At 32.8% G+C, this 25,204-nt stretch overlaps 1 protein-coding gene across 1 annotated transcript; it reads right to left on the bottom strand.

The window, feature by feature from the left end:
• Nucleotides 1–4,503: 4,503 nt before the first annotated feature.
• On the bottom strand, nt 4,504–24,663 carry LOC114188198 (piezo-type mechanosensitive ion channel homolog). Its single transcript, XM_028076757.1, has 21 exons — nt 24,170–24,663; nt 23,401–23,481; nt 23,014–23,173; nt 22,738–22,898; nt 21,408–21,564; nt 21,100–21,286; nt 17,221–17,336; nt 16,469–16,553; nt 15,423–15,638; nt 15,166–15,340; nt 14,334–14,462; nt 13,775–13,948; nt 13,431–13,655; nt 11,740–13,257; nt 9,041–11,526; nt 7,749–8,144; nt 7,400–7,558; nt 5,944–6,447; nt 5,658–5,799; nt 5,303–5,447; nt 4,504–5,184 (listed from the first exon to the last, which is right to left on the bottom strand). Exons 1-21 carry the CDS (start codon nt 24,216–24,218, stop codon nt 5,049–5,051), a joined length of 7,401 nt encoding a protein of 2,466 aa, XP_027932558.1. The 5' UTR covers nt 24,219–24,663; the 3' UTR covers nt 4,504–5,048.
• Between the last annotated feature and the right edge of the window lie 541 nt (nt 24,664–25,204).

The raw sequence follows: 25,204 nt of genomic DNA, 5'->3' as shown, positions 1-25,204 counted from the left end.
ACCTTTCTCTACAAAAGTTGTACCAATCTCTTCCAAGAACAACTTGATTTACTCTTCTACCATTCTTCCATATTATCTCCCATTCTTCTTCCACATTGTTTGGTAACTTCACTCCAATACTTGATGCTTCATTTATAAATTCATCTTTCACCACATTTGTTGGAATAACCTACCCATTAAAACTTATAGTTAAAACAAAGAAAAAAAAAATACAATTAAATAACAAAAACATATATTATAAATGTTATAACTAACCATTTTTTTCCATATTGGCAATTGTTCATCAAAAATATTACTTTCCCATAACATTCTTTTAGTGCCCTTTTGAATCCTTGAAGTGGTTTCTAATGGTGGCCTTGGGACTCCAATTGGGGTTATAGAAAACCTAATTTTGAAGGTACCTTGTCCAACATATTTAAAATGAACCAATGTTCCAACTTCAATGTGGTAGAAATCCTTCAAACTATTCATACCATTGTTAAAATAAGCACAAACTTTATTGTTTATTGTAATAACATCAATTTCCACAGCAAAAATATTGCCATAATCATCTTCAAGTATAACTGCTTTGCCCAGTTCATTACTCCATGTGTTATAGAAACTTTTTGGAATTCTTACTCTGCTCTGATTTATATATTTTACAAAAGTAAAATATGTTAGATATTATATATGATTGAGTGAAAATTAATTATATAAGAATAAGAAAATTTTTATGTAGTAATATTTACCTCACAAGCACGAATTATTCCTTCAAAGTATGCATCTGTGTAATCATTTATTTTTCCAAATTGTTGATCCATGCTCTGTGTGTAACATAAAAAATATATATTTCAATGTCAAATATAATTTATTTGTATATTTTTTGTCCTCATTGTAAGACATATCTAACAAGTAGTTTGTTCATAGAACATACCAATATCTTCTTACAAAAATGCATTTTTTTAGATAGCACATAAAAGTGGAAGCATTATTTTAGAATGAGAAACTTAATAATTGATAAAGAACATTAATTTCACGTAGAACACTATAAATGATTTCTAAACAAAATTATTTTTTCATCCCTTTATTAAAGAAAAATCCAAAAGACAAATGTTTAATGTTTTTAATAAAGATAAATAAGTAAAATAATATATTAAATGTTTTATATGAGAAATTATAAAGTACTTTGAAAAGGGACCACCAACATTCTCTAGAAGGTGCATTATAATAAAGATAAAAAATTATTATTTAACAAATAAAAGACAACAATAAATTTAATGTTTTTAATTTAAAGCAATGGTATTGAGAATCATGAAATTGGTATTTCAGTGTATGTTTAAATAAAGTTGTCAACTTTATATATATATATATATATATATATATATATATATATATATATATATATATATATATATATATATATATATATATATACCCCACGACATTAAAAAATATAATTCAACAAATATATTTAAACTATACCATTATTTCCTACATTAAATTGTTCAAGGAAATAATATGATATAAGAAAATAACTAATTAATCTTTTTATGTTTTTTCAAAGATGAATGGTAGTTGATTCTACAATAACAATAAAATACATAAGATAATAATAAACTTTCATTTGTTATTATTTATACATAAAATCTAACGTTTTTCTTCATTAACAAATATAATATTTGATTCGCAACTATTTTCTAATATAAATACAAAATCACTTATTCCTTTTATTTTTTCACATCAAACCACTTCCATTTGAAGCCAATACGTCATATGCATGACAAAAATGAAATAACCAGTTTGTGTAAATTCACGGACAATGAATACAAAGGAAAAAAAACCTGAATATGCATGCAGAAAAAATAATTGAACCTTTTTTATGAGAGAGAATTTTACTAAGATAGTAACAAACTTTGTCTTCCTTCCATTAAACCTGAGAAAAAAAAAAGATGAGAGAATAGAAAAACAAAGAGATTAGTGTTAGTTTTTGCATGAACGAAGAAAAAGAATGACATAAAGAAGCCTAAAATTGAATAATCTAACATGAATACACCATAACTATCGATGAATAAATTGGAGAACCTAACAATAATATATATTTCTTGAAAAGGCTGAAAATACCTTCAACAGATGAAAAGTATGAGAAGTGTGATGTTATATCATCAGAATGTATATTTTATGTGATAGAGTAAAAGAATTTGAGAAAAGTTGAAGTAAATAGGTTGTCTTGTTTGAATGACAAAGAACTGAACTTAATACTTTAATAAGAATAACGTTTATTCTTTAACAGTTATATTTGACTTATTTACTTTTATATATTAATTAGTATATCATATTTAATATATTTATTATGTTGAAGAGAGATCAAGTTAAGAAAAGCTTTAAAAGTGTTATTGATATCTTATATTAAGTTGAATTAACCTTTTATAACTAGCACAATATGAGAATCATACCGAGTCTACTCAATAGTGAGTTGGGATTCACCATTGGTCCAGTAAATATGAGAATTTTTCAAATTATATATATGATTTAACTGGTTAACGATGCATTTAAAGGGATAAATTTAGAGAATAACCAATTTTGTATGTTAAATTACACAATTACAATAAAAAGATTAAAACTTAACTAAGAGGCATTCATATTTCAATCATAATTTAATTTGCATTCTTCAAATAACATAATAAAAAAAATTAAAATCATTTTACACAGTTCTTCTTATTTTAATAAATATGTTTTATTTTAATAAAATAATTTTAATATTTTTCATATAACATAATAAAATTATGAACTTTGCGAGATATTTATTCCATACAGGTGAACATATTAAAATACTAGTCTTAAAAAAATTGTTTGACATAAATTGACAACCATTTTGATACTATAAAATGATTGTTAAAGTAAACTTTGTATCTGTGAAAAATAATGTCAAACGAGTGTAAAAAGAATTGATAATATTTTTTTTAAAAAGAGGGTCCTTTTAATAATGTGATATAATTTATATTCAAATATGATATATTAAAATATCATTATCAATCTTAAAAATTAATATAAAGTGTGGGAGAACTTCTGGATATTTGTTTGATATTTTTATATTAGACTCAAATCTTCTCTCAACTTAAATATGTATCTTTTTAGATAGTGTGAGAAAAAATGTGTAGATGAACTTGAAGAACAAATATTTAAAAGATGAAGAAGGAAATGTGAGTTAGTTTAGATCAAAGAATTTAAAGAGATGAATCGAGAGAATTTGTGAGAGTTTGTAAATAATATGGATATGATATATTACAAAAGTTTCATTAATAAAAATAGATAATTACCAATTTATCCTTATAGATTAATGTGATATAAATTAAAACGTAAACAGTGAAAATTATATTAAAATGAAATTGAATTTATTATTTATAAAAATATGTGAAATTCAATTCATATCCTAATTCAACTAATTCATATCATATATACATAAAAAAATAAATTAAAACATGTATCAAAATTAAATTGATCATACAAAAATATATAAATTTATTTTGAACAAAATACAAAACATGTATCAAAATTATTATGAAATAATCGCTTATCCGTTATTTGAACTTAATTTAACTAAATTATGATTAATACATTTTTATACCTAAAATTAAACGAGGTAAATGAGCTAATTAAAATTGTATATACTAAAATAATTGAATATAATTTTAATGAAATTACAAAATATGTGACAAAACTAATATGAAGATACGGACTTTTGGTATAATTAAACTTAATTTAACTAAATTATAATGCCCCGGTGATAATTGACGAGGTAGGTGGAAGAAAAAGGTTCAGTTCAGGATCCTTTTGAGAAGGTACAACATGAAGCAGACAACTAGGACAAACCAACAACAACGTTCCAGTCTCCAACAAAACACAAGCGATTTCTGCAAGCCCATAATCGATTTCAGCTTGCATCCATGATCGTTTTTTCAAATTAAAGTGAAGGGTGTTTTGGTATTTCACTCGTGCATGAATAGTTCATCTCTCCAAATATGATGCTCATGCCTGGAATGCTTCATCGTCGTTCGAAAATTATTTCAAAACCATTGATCCAAACGTTTGAATTACTCGTAGATCCATTTTTAGACACATGAGTGAACAATGTCATATATGAAAATAAACACAGACTTAGAGATGGAAAATATAACTCTTCCGTAGGATGTCCTTTAATAAAAATCTGAAGATTATTTTATACTTTTTTTCTTCATAAGATTATAAAACAAAGTCTTTAATTTATTCTATATTTAAGTTTATATTCATTCTTATGTTTATATTTCTTTTTATTCTTTATTTAAGAAATGTAAGAAACTCAATTGAGAAACATCAATGCATTTACTCTTCTATACATCGTCAGACAATATTCAAGATGAAATTTGAGACATTGGATGATGGAAATAATTAGGAAATATAATTCTCCTTTAATCTAACAACTACTTACTAAACCCGATTTAATGGGTAAGAAAATAGAAATAAGCATTGACAAGCTTTCACAAAATAGGTGTAAACAACATATCATAGTACACATTTTATAAATGCAAGATTCATTAGATAAGTGAAACTTACAAAAATCATATTTTTCTAATAAATGTTGACTAGTGGCAGAAAATATGTTAAAATGAACGTGCAATATATTATATAGCTAATATATCTCAGTGTGAATCAGTCTATTTTTTATGTATAATTCGTGATGAATAATTAACTGATTTAGCTAGTGGCTAACACATGAAAGGTAGTTTCGGTAGGAATCACTCAAATTTGCATCTTCAAAAGGTGTGTATGCTACCTTGACCAATTCCTGAAGAGAGCATGGAATAACGCAGAATCAAAACCAGTAACCCTCAGTCAATATATCACTCCTGATTGTATGAGTGACTCCATATACAACTCGAGATTCATTCGGCTGAGAAGGCCTTTGCACGTGGTCTTCCTCTTCCTGCTTTGTGTTTCCAACGGAAACCATCTGAGAATGAGGTTATGTTCAAATGTCGATGATTCTGCAATAATACAATGGAGACTGAATATCTTCCAAGCCTTTCAAGAATTTATTCAGCCTGAGTATACTCTAACAACATGTGTGGAGAACGGTAGATTTTAACAAGCGTCCAATACAAAATTTCTTCCACTTCAAGCTCTCCAGCAGCTCTTGCAGCATATATATCTTCACATATTGCCATCAATCTGCATCAATGAACAAATTATTTGGACACTTATTGAAACCTTTGGCATCCACTTCGTTTTATTCCTTACTAAAACAGAAGGGAGCCTTATATGAACAATGTATTAATTGCTCGAGCACCTGTCGCACGAAGGAAGATTCTCAAAAGGGATTCTCATTCGCAAGTCAGAACATTGTAATCTGATAAAACGTCCAACTGCTAGCACAAAGGTAATGTACAGCCCCCAGATGCTAAACTTGCTGAGGGTGTCACCGATAATGCCCTCTTAACCAACAAGGAGATTGGTATTAGTCAATGTATTGATAAAAAGCAAGTTACTAGTAATAAAACTGACTATTTTTGTTTTTATGAAAACAAAAAGTACGTAAAGTTGTTTTAGTTTAGATAATTTTGGACTCAATAAATTCTTTAAGAGAACCAAACATATGAAAGACACTAAATAGGCAACTGTATAAAAGTTTAAGTTCAGCTTACGCGGGGTTTCTTCAGATACAATTATAGCCATAGGTCCTGGGAACTTCCCACATCCAAGTGAGCCTAAATAGCCCAAATCATAAAACGACCACCACTCAGGATCTCCACGGTTAAGAACAAGATCCCCACTAACCAGCTCAACCTGCATGGACCATATATGCGCATTATAATCTAAGCCATATCTAATAAAGGAATGTAGCAGTCCAAATGAGTAAACTAGGCACGTTTTTTGGGTCTTAATAAATATTTTTAGTCTTAGATTAGGCATATTATATTTTAAACATACCGACTGTTCGAGGGATCGCACTTCTCCGGACCCTGTGACTCGGAAATATCTAGGATAAATATTGAATACTGCGAAACTGTTAGAAGTACCATTGAAAACTTTAGTCACTTCTGAAGATGTGGGAATATCCGGCTCCATTATGGTTAATTCATACTTGACTGCTTCCTTTCCTTTTGGCCTATCCCTGAAAAATTCCCAGGAGAAAGAAATGTCCATGTGTCGCGTAAGGTACTTCGTAAATCTGGCCTGCACAATTGGTGGAACATGCCACAAGGTACTTGCGTCTGATTGGCAGCAAATTAATTGAATGTCTTTCTCATTGTATGAACTAAGATAACCCTGGGGATCCAAACTTGTTCGTGCTTCAAGATTTTCCCAAGAAATCTTCTCGCACAAAGTAGTCTGAAACAGTGTCAACCGTCCACTTGATGTCTTTATATCAACCCTGACACTTGCATCTTTGATTGGGTTCGCAATGTTTGTTGGGTTACCACTGCTGTACATCTGTCCAGAAAATGTAATTTTGAGGAAATGGTGGAAGTGATACTTCAGTAAATGATTTAGGAATTTTTTTTGCCTCCAATGTTATTATAATCTAGACTTCATAACTGATCTCAAAAATGTAAAAGTAGCACTCAACTGCTTTTATCTGCAAAATGGCAGAGGCATATAAATAAAATATTTGAAATATGTATGTACCATATGATTATGACATTCGAGAGTTTAGAACAGGACTGTGTTGAACCTACCAGTGTATATCATTTCCCAAAAGGAAAAGAAAAAGAAGTGCCGGTAATAGTCCTATGGTATGACTTATGAGCTATCTGAAACAGCAGACATGACCATATAGCGGTTCCATGATTTTTTTACTCTTAATGTGCTATTTTCGAGGCCTGACAATAGTCTAGCTACAGTACAAATATATGACCAAGTACTTGACAAAAGATTTTTCAGGCTGGCATTCTAATACAGGACTTGAACACGTCTGTTAAATCTAGGAAAAATATATCTCTGCTCCCTATCAAAAAATGATAATCGAAGTGGAGCAAACAAGCCAACTTGAGTTATTTCAATTACCTAAGCTAAAACATATATAACAGGTATTGGACCATCACAGTGATTCGGGGAAGAGAAGCTGTGCCAATGATTTTATTTATTTCCTTTCACTAACCAGTCATATTCATCAGCTAAAAGTTATGAAAGAACAAATTATATCGTATAGTTCCATGGAAAGAAGTTATTTTCAAGCAAATTGCTTCTTTAAATTGAAAATGTTTTCTTATCTTTCTCACCTGAGAAAGGTATTTACTTCATCCTTTTCAGACCAAGTCATTCTCATATTATTATGCATTTCATTAATTGTATTAAAAGGATTCAGAATTCGATGAGACTCAAAGTAGTAAATTTTATTTTTAATTTTAACCAATAAGCAAATACTTGGATGTTTGTTTCTTACCAACATTGGAGCCCATATGACACATAGTAACACAAAAAATAAACATATCCCATTGGTGAACTTCGTCGTTTTTGTTTGCTTTTGTCCTTGTTGGTGCCTGGCTCGATTGAGATCCACATCGCATTTGACAAGAAACAGACTTGAATGAATGTCTTCTAACTAGAAAACAAGAAGTTAAAGTGTTATAAATAGGGAAAAGAAACAACATTGCCCTACAGTTTATTGTGCTCGAGAATAGCCAATCAAGAGAAGTCCTATACTATTAACATGCTAATAGCGTAACTCATAAGCAGTAGCAGCAAAAAAAAAATTATCAAGAGGGAACATGTGAAGACCGTTGACAACATACCTTGAGCCAGTCATGCATAGTCAAAGATGTTGTTGTGCAAGACCAATCTAGCACAGATCTCAATTCATAAAGGAAAGGTATAGCACGATATAGTCGAAAACCCAAAACATTAATCCGAGAAACACTACTGGTCAAAAACTGCCTGTACAAAGTGCTCTTATGTGGAATCCCAAAATGAATTTGTATGGCTTGCAAAACCAGAGAAATTGCTTTTGTGAGATAAATGGCTCGGAGTGCTAGTATTCCAGCATATCTGTGTAAAGGATCCATATCCCAAGCATATTTTGTGACAGAATACGTGAAGAGAATAAGGTTGAATAAATAGAAAATAACTTTTCCTGTTGCAAATGAGCAGAGGTATATAATTCGATCAAGCACAATCAAGAAAAAGACAACCTGCAAGGTAAAGCTCTTACGCTGAGTAACAAACGAGACATAAACATCAGTGTGTTGTAGAATTAACGTCAAGTTCACCGGATACTAGAATGTCCAACACCAACACCACAAGATATTGAAGAAGAATAATAAGTGCGAATGAAAGAATAAGAACACGAGAAGATAACGAGGTTCAACGAGAGTATTAACAAACTCTAATCTACATCCCAAACAAATTCTCTAAGAACAAGTTCTTCTCTCTAAGAAACCTACAGAAAGAACTTCACAGATTACAACTCAAATGTCCCTCTCTTACGACAGTAAATGCTCGCTCATTTAGAACTCAACAACTCAACGTCATGTTTTACGCAAAGGTACCTATTTATACAAAACAGCTATAACACTCTCACGAATCATGGCACATATCACTTAACAGAAACGTGACATGTGATACCCACGTTTCATGCTTAAGATAGTCATAAAACATATGATGACCTAGATTGCGGAAGAGACACAAATGGCTATACAAGATGATCCTCCACTAAACGAGTATACAAGACAATGTTTCTCCAAACAGGTGTACAAGATGATCTGTAGTAGACGAGTGTTTCAAAATATCTTCACTCCAATAGGTGTATTAGACGATATTTCACCAAACAACACACAAGAATAGACAACCAAGTATTACTAGACGACCTTGTTCAACTAGATGATGTTGAATATTTTTCTAACTGACCCAATCTTTACATGAACTTTCAGTAAATTATTTAATCAATGCATTTGAACATAAATGGCAAGTCACACCAAGCAAAATGATCAGCCACCTGCATCTCAGTATTGGACTTATAATATACATAATAGAAATGAAATAAGCCATCTATATCAATACATTCCGAAAAAAATAAATAAAAACTTACCATGAGAACTAATACAAAATCTTCTGGGAACTGATCTTCAAGCTGATAGACTTCAAAAAACTCACTATTAGCTTTCATAACTGTTTCGTATAAAATGGAAATTAAGAAGAAAACAGCCAAATCAGCTCCAAAGATGTAGGCATACAGATCAATTTCCTTCTTTCCACCACCAATGACGGAAAGTATGCGATATGGAAACCCAATTTCTTTAAAAATACCAGCTTGTTGAGCTTTTTGAATCTCATTGGATACATCTTCAGCTGGGGTTAATGAACTGTACCATTCCTCAGCAGCAAATTCAACAGGAGGGGAGGCATATAACACCTCAAAAACAACAAGACACAAGTTTTTGTTTTCTTCGCCTTTTTCAATGCTCTGTACACGAACCGTACTTGCTGAGTGCAATTTAAAATGGTTATCCAATTTGCATCTCCTCTTATGCAAGATCTTCAGCAACCTATTTATTCTTGTTTCAATTTTCTTTGGCTGAATTCCCTCTTTAGGCCACGAGATAACTTCCATAGACAGCTGGACAAAGTAAGGGGGAGTTTCTGCATCCCATGTCAATGATTTCCAGTACCTAGAGAGGCTTCTGATAATCAGTTTCAGTATACTTTTCACGGGTAAAAATAATCTCTGTAATCTCTCTAGGTAGGTGGAGCACTTTAAATTCTCTATGCAGCTCTGATTTCTTCTCTTATAAAAAGTCAGATCTGCAGTAATTGTCCAACCCCCATCCTTCACAGTTACGGAGATTTGCACAAGAGTGAATATATATACCAGGAAAAATGGTAAGTTGCTTGTCACAAAAGATGATGTTATTTGCTTAGTAGGAAATCCTAATTTTTGAAGTAAGCTAGCATGAAATTCAAACTCGGTATGTTGAATGATGATTTGATACAAGTACTGAAGCAAAATGCACACCTCCGTATAGATTAGCATAATAACCCAAAATATGTAACTGGGACCAGTATTTTGACAGAGAGCATATAAGAAGAGTGCTGCTAGATAAACCACAGAAAGTAAACTGAAGTACCATAGATATATTAGAATAAAGCAGCAATAGCAAACAACATCATTATTTGACCTCATTCGGGACCACATGTAACGTAAAATAATTCCAATTTGGAGGCATGCAGTATCAGGCACAGTATGCTCGTGAATAGAGTGAGTAGAAATTGCAGGTTCTAAAGGTTCGGCACCGACATTCTGATTCTCAATTTCAATCTCATAGTATTCCTCATCCTCTGAAGAATCATCAGTTGACTCTAGTTCCTCACGTTCTATCTTTAGATAGTTCATTAGATTTGTAACTGCCATATTTCCAAGAGATTGCAACTGAGATAGCCCACTTCCTATGAAATATATAGCTGAAACCAAAGAATTTCTCCTGCCTCGAAGTTCGCAACGATTTCTTATTTCCAAATCGAAAACATTATTGTTTTTAGTTCTTTCCTTTCCCTCCACAATTCCATGAGGAGAAACCATTGGGTGCTTCCGGTATTGCGGTATCAGTGGAAATTTTGATTTTTCACTCAGTAGAGATTGTTTCCCATCAAATGGACTAGTTGTTTCCCAAGTCATATCAAGATCTTGCTTCCTGAATCCATTTTCCGGATGCAAATCTCGGGAAGAGTTTCCTCTATTTGTTAGGCCATCAATTTTTAGAGAAGCATGACTACAATTCGCTTCAGTGTTCATATTATGTAGCTGATTTTTAAGATTTAGCATCTCCGATTTCATCTTTTCTACTTGCAAGCTCCGGAGATGCTTCAACTCTTCAGCTTTACGGATATGCTGCAAATGAGCAGTCTTCCAAGCAGCTTTCTTCTCCTGCTGTCTAAGTATGGCACCAATCTGCTCTTTCTCGAGATGTTTTGAAACATAAGCAAACTCTGGAAATGAAAACATGTATGACTGTAGTGCTACCAACACAAATATTATGATTTCCACAATTGATGATCTTGATGTAATTCGAAACCCATAATCATACTTGTGGAATCCAATCAATTCATTAATGGATTCTATTGAACCAAGTTTGAAATTACTGAAGTTTCCAACAAAAGGAGATTGATATGCAAGTGACATGACAATGAGAACAAAATTATACATCCTTAAGAATCTAAAAATTTTATTTCCCTGCTTTAGTATTTTGAGCCTCATTCGGAAGAAAACCAGAGCAAAACCAAGATAGCCAAGATGCAGAATATCATATTCAAGAGTTCCTGTAATCAAAATCAATGAGAGAACAAAATCTAGCAAGTGACAGTAACCATAAAGCCTCAGGTGGTCAACGAATGTCCAGTATCCTTTTGTCTCAAATGATAGATCACTTAGTACAGAGGCAGATTTCCATTGGGAGAGTATCTTCTGGTACATCTCCAATCCAGTGAGACAAGATGAATGGTCAGCACGGAATTTAAAACATGAAAACATGAAAACACCATAATACCAAATAAGCATACGAGGATCATCCACAATAATTCCTGCAGTAAAGATATTTAGCATAAATTATTTTGGAGAAGTAATCACACAACAAGAATTTACAATGAATGGAGCTCTGAATTATCACTAATAAGCACACTATAGTGTCGGAATCAGGCTTCAGATTTGTTATATGGGATGCGCACTACCCACGAGATAATATGCCTAATACCAACCATCTAAACGCACATAGCCATGAATTAACGGAGAGATACCTAACCAACATTTTTTGCAGTAGCTAAAATGTATATCTGATACTCTTCTCCAACAGTCACTGCATGGTACTTGTTCTTCAATGTCTTGGTTCATATGAGTGATGCGCATCCAGATGGCCAAGTATTCAATAACGACGATGGAAGCAAATAAGAAAACAAAAACAGGCCATAGTTTTTTAATTAGTAGCCGATGAAGAAGAACACAAGCAGCAAGTGATGCTATATAGAGCAGAGATATAGCATTCAACACTGCAAAGCTAGCAAGAAGCAAAGCAATCATGTTGATTTCAAGACCAAATAAATTGAACATATTTTCAATCCAGAACTTCAAGGATACTTTTAAAACAGTCTTCTGCATTTCCATCCTTTCTTTTCTTAAGAAAAGAATCCGCTTTCTATTCCACTTCAAGCTATCCTTGGAACTCTCCCAGAAATGAAAATATCGTATTTTTTTTGCACTGTCTCTTTCAGGTCCTGAATCTGCCCCCTGGGATAATGCAGAATTAGAAGTTGGCCATGAACGACTTCTTCCACTTTTTTTAAATGTTGGTGAAGTGGAATTTTCCAATTGTTTGCTCTGTGTACAGGCCGTAAGTTCATTGGGAACTTCTATTGGATTGAACAGAGGACAAGGTTCATCCCATTTTCCTCCATTTCCATGAACATGTTTTTTCTCCAACCAACGCAAAACATTATATTGAAGTATACATGCTACAATAACCACAACCTTTCCTCTTAATCCTGACTCCAAACCTTTAAAACCAGGCTTATACAACTGCAAACCCATAAATAATGACAACTGGAAGTGCTCTTGACCAGGGAGCATCTCAGACTGATTACCCCACATCTGGAAAAGATATTCAACCGTTATAAGAAGTCCTGAATAAACTATAAATATTTTTGCAGGAATCTGAGACAACTTTGGTAATCTTGAACAATTGATTAGACCAAGAAGATACAGGAAACCAAATGCACTAATAGGTGACAAGGATGCATAAAATAGGGCAAGAAATAGTATTTTCTCGGCATGCCGAAACAAAAGGCGTCTGGCAAAAGCAAAGGGTCCTACTTCTGGTCCATTGCAGTCACTAGATGCAGATCTTTTGCTCTTCCTCCTTTCATAGCTATATAGCTGCATCACAACCAAAACCGCCAAAGATCCCCAAATGTTTTGCAACATTGAAGCTTCTGGGTTATAACCAAATGCAGTTTGAAGATCAACAATCCTAGGAAACCAGATCTCAGAGTTGGAAAAGACACCAATGCCGTAAATGGAGACAAACACAACTATAGCATAAACTTTCATAGGATACCAAAGATGCTTTCTTGATTTCCCTACAAGTTGTCTCCCACTTATCCACAGTAGAAGAAAGAATAAGTAGCCAAATGAAGCATAGTTGGGCGTGCAAAGGTATATAGTGAAGAGAATTGTTATGAAGGCAATGTATTTGCCACACAACCGATAAATAGAAAGGAAATTCAGTCTTATGACCTCCAAATATGATTTAGTCTTCCTCTCTGAGTAATTAAATAGAATGGTTAGAATATTAACGCCCAGTATACACTTAAGGCTAAATATGTAGCTTAAACCAATAAAGTAACAAAAGGATAATAAGACAAAGAGGAATTATTTAGCAAAGTAAAATGAGATGGAAATCCTCAAGTATAGTCAATATTTACTGAACTTATACCATGAGTTCCTTGGTTCTCACTAGATCTTGGACTATAACCTGATAAACAAACAGGTCTGATCAAGAAAGCTCTGAAGATGCTAAAGCCAAATGGGGGACAAGATGTTTGCCGCACGATAGCTGACAGTGAAAGGAGTGTTTGCAGCCCATGATTATGAATTGCACAGAAACAAGCAAGAATCGATATCTGGAAGAAATCCACTGAATGGATATAATTAAGCAGACCTGCAACATTCACAAAACACAAGATATCATAAATAAAAGTGTCGAAGGCAATAGATATTTTACATTTCACCAAAAAAAAAAAAACACATGACAAGTTCATTCTTACATAAAAAATTTACCTAATTGTGAGAGAATCTCAAAAGCATATGAACCCTTCTGGTTCAAAGTTTTGGAGATCAAATCAAGTTGAAGAATGAATTGCACGGCAAACTGTGCCTCACATAGAAGTATAATAGCTTGGTGTAATTTACAGTCGATTGCATGGCTTAATAGATAAATCAAAAAGAAAATCACTGCATGTAGAAACGGTAGCAGTCAGAAAAATTTGGAACACTGCTACATCTCAAACTACTCTAAAGACAGTGTTTCAAAGCAAGTTTCAATTTGATCAACAGTCAGAGTAAAACTCTCGGTTTTATAGATATAAAAGAAATTGCCACATTATAATTGTAATTCATGTCTTTCAATTGATTTGAATACTTCAGCTATTTAAACAGGTGGAACCTTGTGGTTCATGGGTATTGTTGTGGATCAGAACTTCATTTCTATAAAATTTGGTCAGGACTGGACCAACATCTTGGGCTAACAGAAAATACAAATAAAAATAATTCCTTATTAACATGTTAACAACCAAATGTATAATTAACAAAGAATGAATTTTTTGGCAATTGTACTTACTATAAACAGCATGAACGATACCAGATCTTATTGAAATAAGAAATATCAATATCAGTACTGCAGCATGTGAGCACTTGCGTAGTCCCCATGCTATTGTAGCCACAACTGACAGTGTCGTCTCTTCTTCCACTAGAAATTTTGCACATAAAAAAAAATAAACAAATAAAAAATAACACATTTCACCCATAAAACAGCAAAAGGTATTTTATAAGCATTTACTATAAGCAATATGCCAAAATAATTGGAAGAATGAAAAAACACATTTAAGAAGCATTATTTTATTTCTTAAACTACAAATTTATAATAATTATATTTTTGAAAAAGATAAATGAAATAGCATTAGATATTCAATTGGCAAATATTAACACCACATTCTCGTATAAGGTGTCATGGTAGAGACTTATCTCAGGCAAAACACTTTTTTCTTCTAAAGATGTGAAACATAAAAATCAAACAAGAAGACATTATTTAAAGAATTGTGTGTTGAGAAATACAATATTTATATCATTTAAAAAATGTCCCAGCCATGCTTTCTTGCTGATTCAATTGTTAAACCTTCTGAAAGTGACTGCAGACATCAAATTTAAATGTGTTTCATAAATGAATCTAAAGCCAGTAAAACTTGATTATATTTTAACAAAAAATAGCCAAATGTTATGCACCTTCATTAGCATATATCTCATAACCTTGTAGAATATAAGGGAATTTTACTATGGAACTCATTCATCATTTCATAAAATCTCACTAAAAAGGGGTATATGGTTAAGCACTGGAAAAGCATAATTTCACACAGTAGTAAGCTTTGTCTACTCAGACCGTCTAGTTCTGTCACCTTCCTCTACAGCCTCATCAGCTGTTAATTGTCCTTGACCAGTAATGCACAATAACACTGAACTGTTCACAAGACTACACAAAGCAAAAAGAAAACCAAGACAAAATTGAGCTAGCAAGTAGTATCCTGGGATAGGGTAATGCCACAAGCCTATAGTTTCCCATATTTCCATATCCTGCAATTGAGTTATAGAGGATGTCAACAAAATATTCTTTAATATAATTGTAAGATATCTCAAAGCCTCTAGCAAAGTGTACCTTCCATGATTTATTACTAGAGAAAGTGAGTACTACATTGAAGATATATGTGCTAGCTGCCCAAAACAGAATGAAAACAAGAAGCATGCCATTTATATGGTGCAACCGAAACATGGAAGGGAAGGCATACAAAATGTATCCCACATAAGCAAGCAATCCAAATGAGCCCAGACTTGCGAAGTGAAAACTCCATAATGATAGAGCCAGCAAGGAAATCTGCAAGGTACCAACTAATGCAATTAATCAACTCGTAAAAGTTCTGTTATGTATCATGGATCAAAACAGGGAGAGCGGAATCACAAGAGAACACTAGATAATAGGGTCAAGTTGATCAAAGGAGGTTTGTTTCATGTTATCTTTCTTCATTCCTGGGAACGTGAAAATGGGGATAAGTACTCCCATGTTTGATAGGTGGCTATTAAAATATATTCTCCGGTATCTTTATCTCCAGGAAAACAAGTCCTTCGCGTTTTATTGCTCCTATTCCTCTGAAGGGGGTGTTATAAAATATTAAGATGGAAATGGAAATTATTGATTATTATAACTACCCATTTCCATTACATTCTTCTCTTTTTTTATATATTTTTTTAAATTAGTAAATAACAATCAAACATGCTTATGGGAATATGATTCATGGATATAATATTCTAAGAATGTGACTTCAGGGAATATAAGATAATACCGTGAAACAAAACGTTCCCTAAGAAATCAAAAAGGTATTGATATGACCAATACACATTTGATGGATAATCTCACGTGATTAATTTAGTAATTAAGCAAACTGTCACAGTTTTCTCAACACCCAAAATAACCAAGCATGAATTTGTTGTAATGTTATATGGTTGATTGATTTGTTAATTACAAATATACAACTAATCACTTGATAAGTTTATGGATTAATTGATTAACATAGTCCCTTGATTTTATAATCTTTTAAACGGCCAACACATGTCATATCAAACATTAGATACAAACTTTGCACATAATTTTAGCAATAAGCAAAGTAATGATTAAAAAATTAATAGAAATGGGTATGTCTGGGGTACCGGAAAACCATATGTTAGAAAGTTAATACTAAATGACCGAGAAACAACTCCTTGCAATAACAAATTAGTGTGCCTCACACCAGACCTGTCAGAAAATTACAAAACCAAAAGATGAAAGAAATAAATATTGTTAGATCACACCAGACCTGTCAGAAAATTACAAAACCAAGAGATGAAAGAAATAAATATTGTTAGAGTTCCTTGTATAGGTGATTAGATGAGGGGACCTCATGCATTTGTTTTTAATGGATATTATATTTATAAAAGATCACCGAATCAAACATAAAACTAGTTAAAAGATGGAATCGTGATATACGATTATTTTGGCAAAGGTGCCCGATTCATGCCTCTTTTCTATCACGAGAAACTCCTTAGCAAGCAAAAGGAGTCATTTAATCATTTCATCTAAAATATATTTAAACTATTCTACTTCATACACGCAAAAAAGAAAAGAGAGAAGAGGCCAACAAATTAAGTACTTACACAAAATTCCAGTACATACCGACAACATTCATATCTCACCCATAAATCATCTTATTAGTATTGTAATACGGTAATACCTCACTTGAGTTCACAAAAAAAACTCAAGTGAAGTATTATAATACGAAGGTAGAAGAACATTAGTATTGCGGCATTGAACCAGAGGATTGTCATTGCTAATTTGCTGTATTTTTTAACTTCATTATTTAGAAGGCAAAGAAATAAAACAAAAGCAAGCAAGAAAGAAGGATTAAATGAGGAAGCAGCGTAACCTGGACTCTTGAAGAAAATGAGAATGCTTCTTAGGAAGAAGCTGCTCCGTCAAGTCACTTTCTCTTGTAGATGTGATGATTTCCATTTCGGCTAGCTCACTTCTAATCCAAGATAGCTGGAAAAAGGCTGAAGAATAATGATCCAACCTAAAGGAAATCTTAAAAGAGACAGAAAAAATCTAGCCTACTACTTGTATGAGTGTATCATCTCAATAAATTGTCATATTAATGCCACAATTGGTAACTAGATTTTATAGCAAGTGTTCAACGCTTTCCTCTCTGCTCAATACAAGTGCCAAACTCAAGAAAGCAATCCATAACCAAGTTTAAGTTTACCTAAATTAAAATGCACTAGAATTGCATTGTGTAAATGTGATAAATTTACAGGACACAAAACTCTTCTTTTTAACTGCCGTAATTAATTACTTATTTCAGTTAGTTTTCTTGTCGGTGGTAGTGTCTAGTTATGAATTTACTCTGATTTTGAACATATTTGTACCTTAAATGCAGTGAGTGTGTGTATGACCTTTTGTTGACAGCATGTATGGATGGGCTGTCATTTCTCATGTATTTGGCCTTTTCATGTTATACTTCTGTTTCATGGTTTTATGGTTTAAACTATCTTCATTTAAAAGAATGAGCTAGGACTCCTTTGTCATCTAACAAGCCACTCTTTTCTTCAATCCCATGGAGAACAATACGGAGCTTTTGGCCTGGGAGAAGCATATGCAAAGTACAAATATGTTCTAAAATTTTCATTAGCTAATAATTTTAGAATTGCCAACTGATCTAGAAAAAGGAGAGGCATTTTATCAACTACAAAAATAGGGTCGCATGTTCTCAAATTGAATTATTTTCTACAAGGAAATTGGATAGAAAGCTTTGCATAAAATCCAAAAAGAGATACTTGGGCAGAGCTTGAGTACATCAATACAAAGTATTGGTATTGAACGTAGCAGTTAGGAACAGAGCAAGGAGGAACCAGCTCAAATAGAATTTAAATGGTTATGCAATGGAAAATAAAATACAAAGAGAAAAGGAGCTTTCAACCTTTCAACTAAAAGTTGCGGAGGGTGTTAGGAGACAAAAGGAACTAAAACATAATTTGATTAGAACTAACACAATCCTACAAAATTAGCTTGCAAAATAAAGTTTTCTCCTACTTACATATTATAATTCGATCATATCTCTATTCAAAGTGGAATCTCCAACAATCCTTTTATAAGAATGAAAAAATTAGGGAAAACAAGTTATAGTTAAGAAAGGTACAATGTTGGAAAGGGCTGACATGAATATAAATTAATCCTAGTCAGAATGTGCCCAAACATTTAGTTGGTGAATAAATATCTATCATTCCCAACTTGTATGTTAGATCATAAAATCGTTTTGTGGGAAGAACCTTCGTAAACATATATGCTAACTAAAGCCCCAATGAGATACAAGAAGTTGTTGTAAGGCTACTGTCTAGTTTTTATTCAATAAAATGTTTGTCTATCTCTTGGATGACAATGACAGCGATCATGAAACCCAAATTGGTGCACTTCAAACAACCAGGATAAACAAAGGAATTATATGCACTTTAGACAACCCTAAAAAATGGAAACCATAATTAAGACAACGATGAAAAATGTTGAAACAGAGGTCCCAAGAAACTTGAAAATGATCAAGTTGTATAAGAAAAAATATCTTCTTGAATTGAATAATTGAAACAATACATGAATACCTATATAGAGAATTTTATCCCTAAAGCAATGATTAAAAGAAAATCCCTGGTATCTTACAACACCACACTTGTAATGATTACAATATCTTTTTGTAACTAAACAAAATATTTTCTCGTGACTAAAAAAAAATTTCTTTCATAATCCTAATTTGTTCTCAAAAAGGAAATAGCTGAGATGAGCTAAAGCTTTTGATGGGTTATGTTAAGCACTTGAGATAGGGAGCAGCATTTATAGACTTCTAAAAATAAAGAAATTCAAAAGAGAGTTGGATCAAGTGAAATGCATCTAAGGAAAAATTACTTTCACAAGTCATTTAGTTAATGGATGAAATTTTGCTTTTCCATATGCTAGACTCAACCAAATGGTAAGCCTCAGTTCCGCCTCTCAGATTTGGAACAAACTTCAGATTTATCACGCATATCAATCAAGAGCAAAGGTCAAGTCTTTGAAGATTGCTACTGTCTTTTGATGGAGTGTAATCTTCTCAAAATCCTCCAAAAATAAGTCAATGCAACAAGTTGTACAGGTGTCTAGTATAATTTTTGTTTCTCTTCTAGGTCAACAAATACCCAACTACCTTGTATTTTTCTACACTATCTGTAACAATTTGGACAATATTCTCTTCCCTGTTCTCCTCAACAACATTATTCATCATCTTAAAAAATTTGTTCACTGTCTTAAATCAGTTGACTTCAAAAGGCAAATTGCCTTAAGACTACGTACGAAAATGTTTAGTCCTCTTCCACTTATTGGTCCCTCTACTGGTCATTATGGTGCGTCTTGTTTTCCTCTAAATGTTTCTAGGCTCCTTCAAATGTTGAGTATTTCAACTTGCTGCTTCAAATATTTCATCCTAACCTCAGAGTAGGATACTAACTGGAATTCTATACCATCTTTGGCAACTAATACAAACATGTTCTTGAAATTTTCAAATTTTGCTACATCAAAAAGGTATAGCATATTCTCATTATGTAGTTTTGAATATAAAATTGCTTTCTAATATTTTTGCAATCAAATTTATACTCTTAAATCCTATTACATAATTGTCTGTAGTTATTTTCTACACATACAGCCTTTTGAATACTTGCAGGATTTTTAATAGATCTGCTATTACAAATTCTGTTATTTTATATCACATATACTCCTGATAATCAATCGTCTCTAACTTAGATCTTAGATCCAATCACACAAACATGAGACCGTCTCCGTGCTTCTATAGTGTTCTATTTTCAACAGTACTTTTGGCTGTGAAATTGAGCGTCAAAGCCTGTCTAGTTATACTTGGAATTTCTCATTCAACTTTTCCAAAAATGGAGTACTTTGTGGTCGGTTCATGGTACTACCCTTAACCTAAAACCTCCATTGTTGCCTTCAAATCAGTCCTTCGCTCTCCCTTTGTGTCAAAAGTTGGGTTCCCCTTAATTTTGGCCTCTTATTTACGCCAAAAAACAAAAAATCTTCTTTTGTCATCTTTGCCACAATAATTCTTGATCTCAAGAACTTCATTTGATAGGAAGGTATTGAACACTACCTCGTGAAAAGTCCAGGTTACGTACTGGTTATTATTCTTCCAACTAGCCTGCCATTTCAGAGCTTCTAACATGACCTACTATAGAACCGATTAAATCCCCCCCCCCCCCCCCCTCTATGAAGCCCTTTTCTTATTTATTATTTCAAACAATCCCACATTACTAACTAATTCACTAATATAAGTAAGAAATGAATAACTACTCTATTGTGACTAGCTATTAATGAACCAAACACATTGTTTAATCTAAGTTGCTGACTCCACCAAATGGGAAAAGGCGTGATCGTTTCTATTTGTTGATCTGTCTACAAAGTATCTGGAATTCAGTCCGCTTTGTTAATTGGAAATAAGCAACAGGAATTATCAACCGTAAATAACATTAAATTTAGTTGAACTAGTAGTACTAAATCCCATATACATAAAGCGAATTTTGCAACCATTTAGTCTAAGTATAATACTTTAATACTCAAAAGCATACGAGTGAACATGTTCATATTTTATTTATGTAGTTGATTCCCGCCACCTTTCCACAAACACATAATGCTAAATAGCTATCTTATTTTATGTTACATATTGACTCCTTTTTCGATACTACAGCAGTGTTAAGGGTGCATTTAATATTCTTACCATAATGTAGAAAAGTAGAAGTGAAAGACCAGAACAAACTTCTGACCATTCCGAACTTCTAGAAATTTTGAACAACCCAAAGTGGTAAAAAATCCACCTAAAAGTTGCGGGGAATTCAATGGGAAGTTGATATATGTACAGAAAAATGATATTGAAGCCACCATAAAATAGAAGATATTTCCACCACCTACAAGTTCGTATGAACCAGAATTTTAGTAAACTAATCAAATTCAAATTCTAAATTATATTGTAAGTAACAAAAATATGCCGTTATCATAACTCTTTTGCTTGAGGAAGGGGGAGCTTACCGAAAAATACCTAAATAATTGCTTGTCCATGACCAATCAACAAGCCCTATGCTGCTACAAATGAAAAAAGGGAAAGAAATCCAAGATACATGACTAATCCCAGCAATTAATTGTACGGCCGGTAACAATAAGCAGCATGTACCCTTGAGATGAGATCCTACAACCGAAAAATGGACATACGTTTATAATTATTAGAGACAAGTATATCAGTTTGTTATTGGTATTCAGTCATTCACAATTTCATTTGCTAAACATAATGTAACTAAAAGAATTAATGTAACAATTTTATTTACATCTCATTATATACTCTGATTTTAATGATATCACCAGTTGATGTGCCCCAACACCCCTCCTCACACCAAGAATTGAACATTTGTAGATCCAATAACAACTCAACAATGAATGAAATAGTCGAAACAACAATAGCTGGAATAAACTCTAATATCACCTTATAATTTGGATTTGAGTCTAACTCAATCATACAAACCAATTTGTAAAGTGAAACTTGTCTCTCCACTTATATACTTAATTAGATCATATTTCTAATTGATATAGGATCTTCAACACCACAACCCATGCCAAAGGCTCGACATCTTAAGCGTGAAGTTTGTAGGATAGCCATCTATGAGTGTTTGATACCAAACAACAACTATTAGGATAGGCTCTTAGACTATCTTACAATTCGAGTTTAGATTTAGCTTAACCTCACAAAATCAACTAAAAAGTGAAGGTTACCCTCAACTTATATACTTTAATTTGATATATCACAAGTCATTTTAACTCTCCAACAGCCTAAAATAACAGCACTAAGATGGAGATAATACATGAAAAAAAAAATTTAGTCTTAGAGTCAAAGCCTCACAAACAAATAACTATCTGAAGACACAATTACCACACAAAAAAGTTTCAATTTGAGGCAAGTATATCTAAGTCTGCTCTTAGTCCTTCTCATATAGACTTTCCATGGCCTACTACCTATCACGCAAATAGCCATCCTAAGAGCCTAAGAAAAACCTTTATTATTGTGTGTGCCACTTGTCTTATGACAAACCTTTTTCATAATATAGAAAAATAAACTTTATTTGGGATAACAAGTTAATTACAAAAAAGGGGAAAGCTAAACCATCCATGAAAATTGAACACAGAAAAAGAAGACATGAACAAACTTAAAATAACAAGGTTCAAAAATGTAAAAGTCCCTCAAATACCAGCAACGATAAGTTGGTAACTCTTCTTAAACAAAGATGATCAGCGCGCAGGAGAAAAGCCATAAACACAACCCTGTCCCAAAGCAAAATTTAGGGCAAAAAGAGAAGTTTTTATGGCAAACCTATCAGCAGAACAAAATAACATAGATTCCCAGAACAAAAATCTCTCCACCATGGATTTTGATCAAACCAATTTCCATAGATTTCAACTATAGAAAGGAAAGTTGCTAATACTTGTGTGACCAAAAAGTGCTCTCTCAGCAAAGTCCTCCAAGAATGCACTCTGTAAAACCATTTCATTCAATATTTGTAGTGTATTCTGAAGAGAAAAAACACTGAGGATAAAACCTCTATAATATAAAAAAGGTAAAACCATAAGACAGAGAAAGTTCGAATACCGTATAAATCCAATTAGCTCAGCCCACTGAGCATCAGCAGTACTCCAATGATCCCCCTCAATGACTAAAACAATATGAAATACGGCATGGGAGATTAGGGTCAGAGACGATAACATTAGAACAGACCATGATATCACATATTGTTGATGAACACGGAATCCTGTTTGAATAAAAAGAAATAGTTTACTACATGAAGAAAATATATAATTATATATTACCGCCAAAAATACTAAAAAAGCTATGTCATGAAGGAATAATGGAAACAGAATCATAAATTTAGAGTATGTGTCATGAAACTCCCTATTCGACACCAAATCTTTTGATGTAAGAAAAAGGCATGAAAAATCATGTATTTACAGCATACAAAGATTGGAGCAAGCTTCTCACCCTTTCTAGAAGCAGTGTACTGAATGAAAAGGAATGCCATCAAATCAAGCAACGATATCAAACTCCAGTTAAGCAAAGATGCTGCATGAAAAGAGAAAAATCGTCAGTTGCAATTTTGACTAAGAAAACAACTCTGACCATACAATAGACTTCATGTGACTTCAAACAGTCCCACTCAAACTTAAGACGGGATCAAATTTATAATTACAGTCACAGACAGTTGTAATTATAAGGGTTGCGTGTCCTTATTTTATGCAAAACCTTAAGAACAAGTATACATACTCGAACAGTATAATTCTCTGGAACTTTACTTTTTTTATTCGAAAAGCCCAAACTGATCATGCATAAGAGCCAGTTCAAAAAACATTGTGATTAGTAAAAATGAATAGAGTAAATAAATAGTATATAGTATATAATATATACACTGACAGGGCACAAGAATTTTATAATTTCATTTAATCAGTAACAGTCATACATCATATGTTTGTTAATTATTACATAAATACCTCAATGTCAATGATTGTTTATAATTGATTGACATGTAAACTTTGCTTGTTTACACTTGCAACACATAAAAAGTAAACTCAAATGAATAATGTAAATTCTTCACAATTGAAGGTCAAATATTCATATGAAGTTGGTTACTATTATTTAATATATATTCCATAGAAGTGCAATATGAAGTAGCTTCCATCAAGTAAAAAACGCGTATAGGTGAACGGTAACTGACAAAAATGATGCGCGAAGAGAGTGGAACGGTGAAGCAAACCTAACAGAAGGAGCATAGGCAATGCGAATCCAGGGATAAACCTCGCCATTACCACTGTTCAAGATTGAAAACTCTTGCCAGTGCCTGCATTATAGAGATATTGAATCCAATCCGCGCGTGAAACCCTGGAAGTTAACGCGGTAAGCTTGTTGGTTCTCATGGCGATGTGAACGGCAAAATCGAATTGGAAAACGACACCGCATCGTGTTGCTGCGGAGCGAAACGGAAACAGAAGTGTTGTGCGGATTGAGAAGAATTGAATGTGAATGGATTTGACGAGGAATGAGAATTGGGGTTTGAGATTTGAGACGCGACAAAGCGTGTTCTACGCTTACGATTTTTTTTTATTAGTTGCTGAGCCAAAACTCTACGTGTGCTCAAGTTTTGCTTTCCCTCCTGAATTGGAGGCAACTGTATCCGATTACTCGAAATCATAGAAGGGTAATCTCGGTACTCCGCTTCTCCGAGCCTCTCTAACACTTATAGGCACAGACAAAAGACACGGCAAAATTACAATAATCACCCCCTAAAATCATATAAGGGTGAATTGTTAGTTATAATATTGTTAGTTATATTATATAAACAATGTTTCTTTACATGTATCGGTAATCATCGATAAATGATAATAATGTCAATTATCTATTAACCAAAAATATTAATAATAGGTTTAATCATTAATTTTAGTGTACTTTATTCTAACATGTGTGTTAGTATATTTTTAACAATGTAATACTGTATTTATTTTTAATTTTAAAAACTACAGGACCCAAACTACCATTAAAATTTATAAAAACTATACCCAAAATTGGTGTTTCAATGTTGAATGTGTTGTTTCAGTGTTGAAGCTCCTACTGCTTAACCATGGAGGGAATGCATGTTCTGCTAGGAATGTTGAGTTTTGCATTTGGGAGTGAATGCATGGGGAGTTGGAATCGATTATAGGAGGAGGGAATTGATTCCTCACTATGTAAAAGGGACATGGAATGAATTTTGTGTGTAATGGTGTAAGCCTGGAATTGATTATGGATGTGTAAA

The sequence above is a fragment of the Vigna unguiculata genome, chromosome 6, assembly GCF_004118075.2.
Source record: "Vigna unguiculata cultivar IT97K-499-35 chromosome 6, ASM411807v1, whole genome shotgun sequence".
Lineage (NCBI taxonomy): Eukaryota > Viridiplantae > Streptophyta > Magnoliopsida > Fabales > Fabaceae > Vigna > Vigna unguiculata.
Note: the sequence above shows the minus strand (reverse complement) of the source record. Positions and strands in the feature narration are given on the sequence as shown.

Bases quoted from the DNA above. Each gene is read 5' to 3' on its own strand.
- LOC114188198 (XM_028076757.1), bottom strand. From the start codon at position 24,218: ATGGCGAGGTTTATCCCTGGATTCGCATTGCCTATGCTCCTTCTGTTA. The intron at 17,337-21,099 runs GTAAGAATATTA...GCCTTTTTCCAG, and splicing joins TTCTACTTTTCTACATTATG to CTATCTTGGATTAGAAGTGA. The intron at 13,949-14,333 runs GTAAGTACAATT...TTCTACATGCAG, and splicing joins TATCGTTCATGCTGTTTATA to TGATTTTCTTTTTGATTTAT.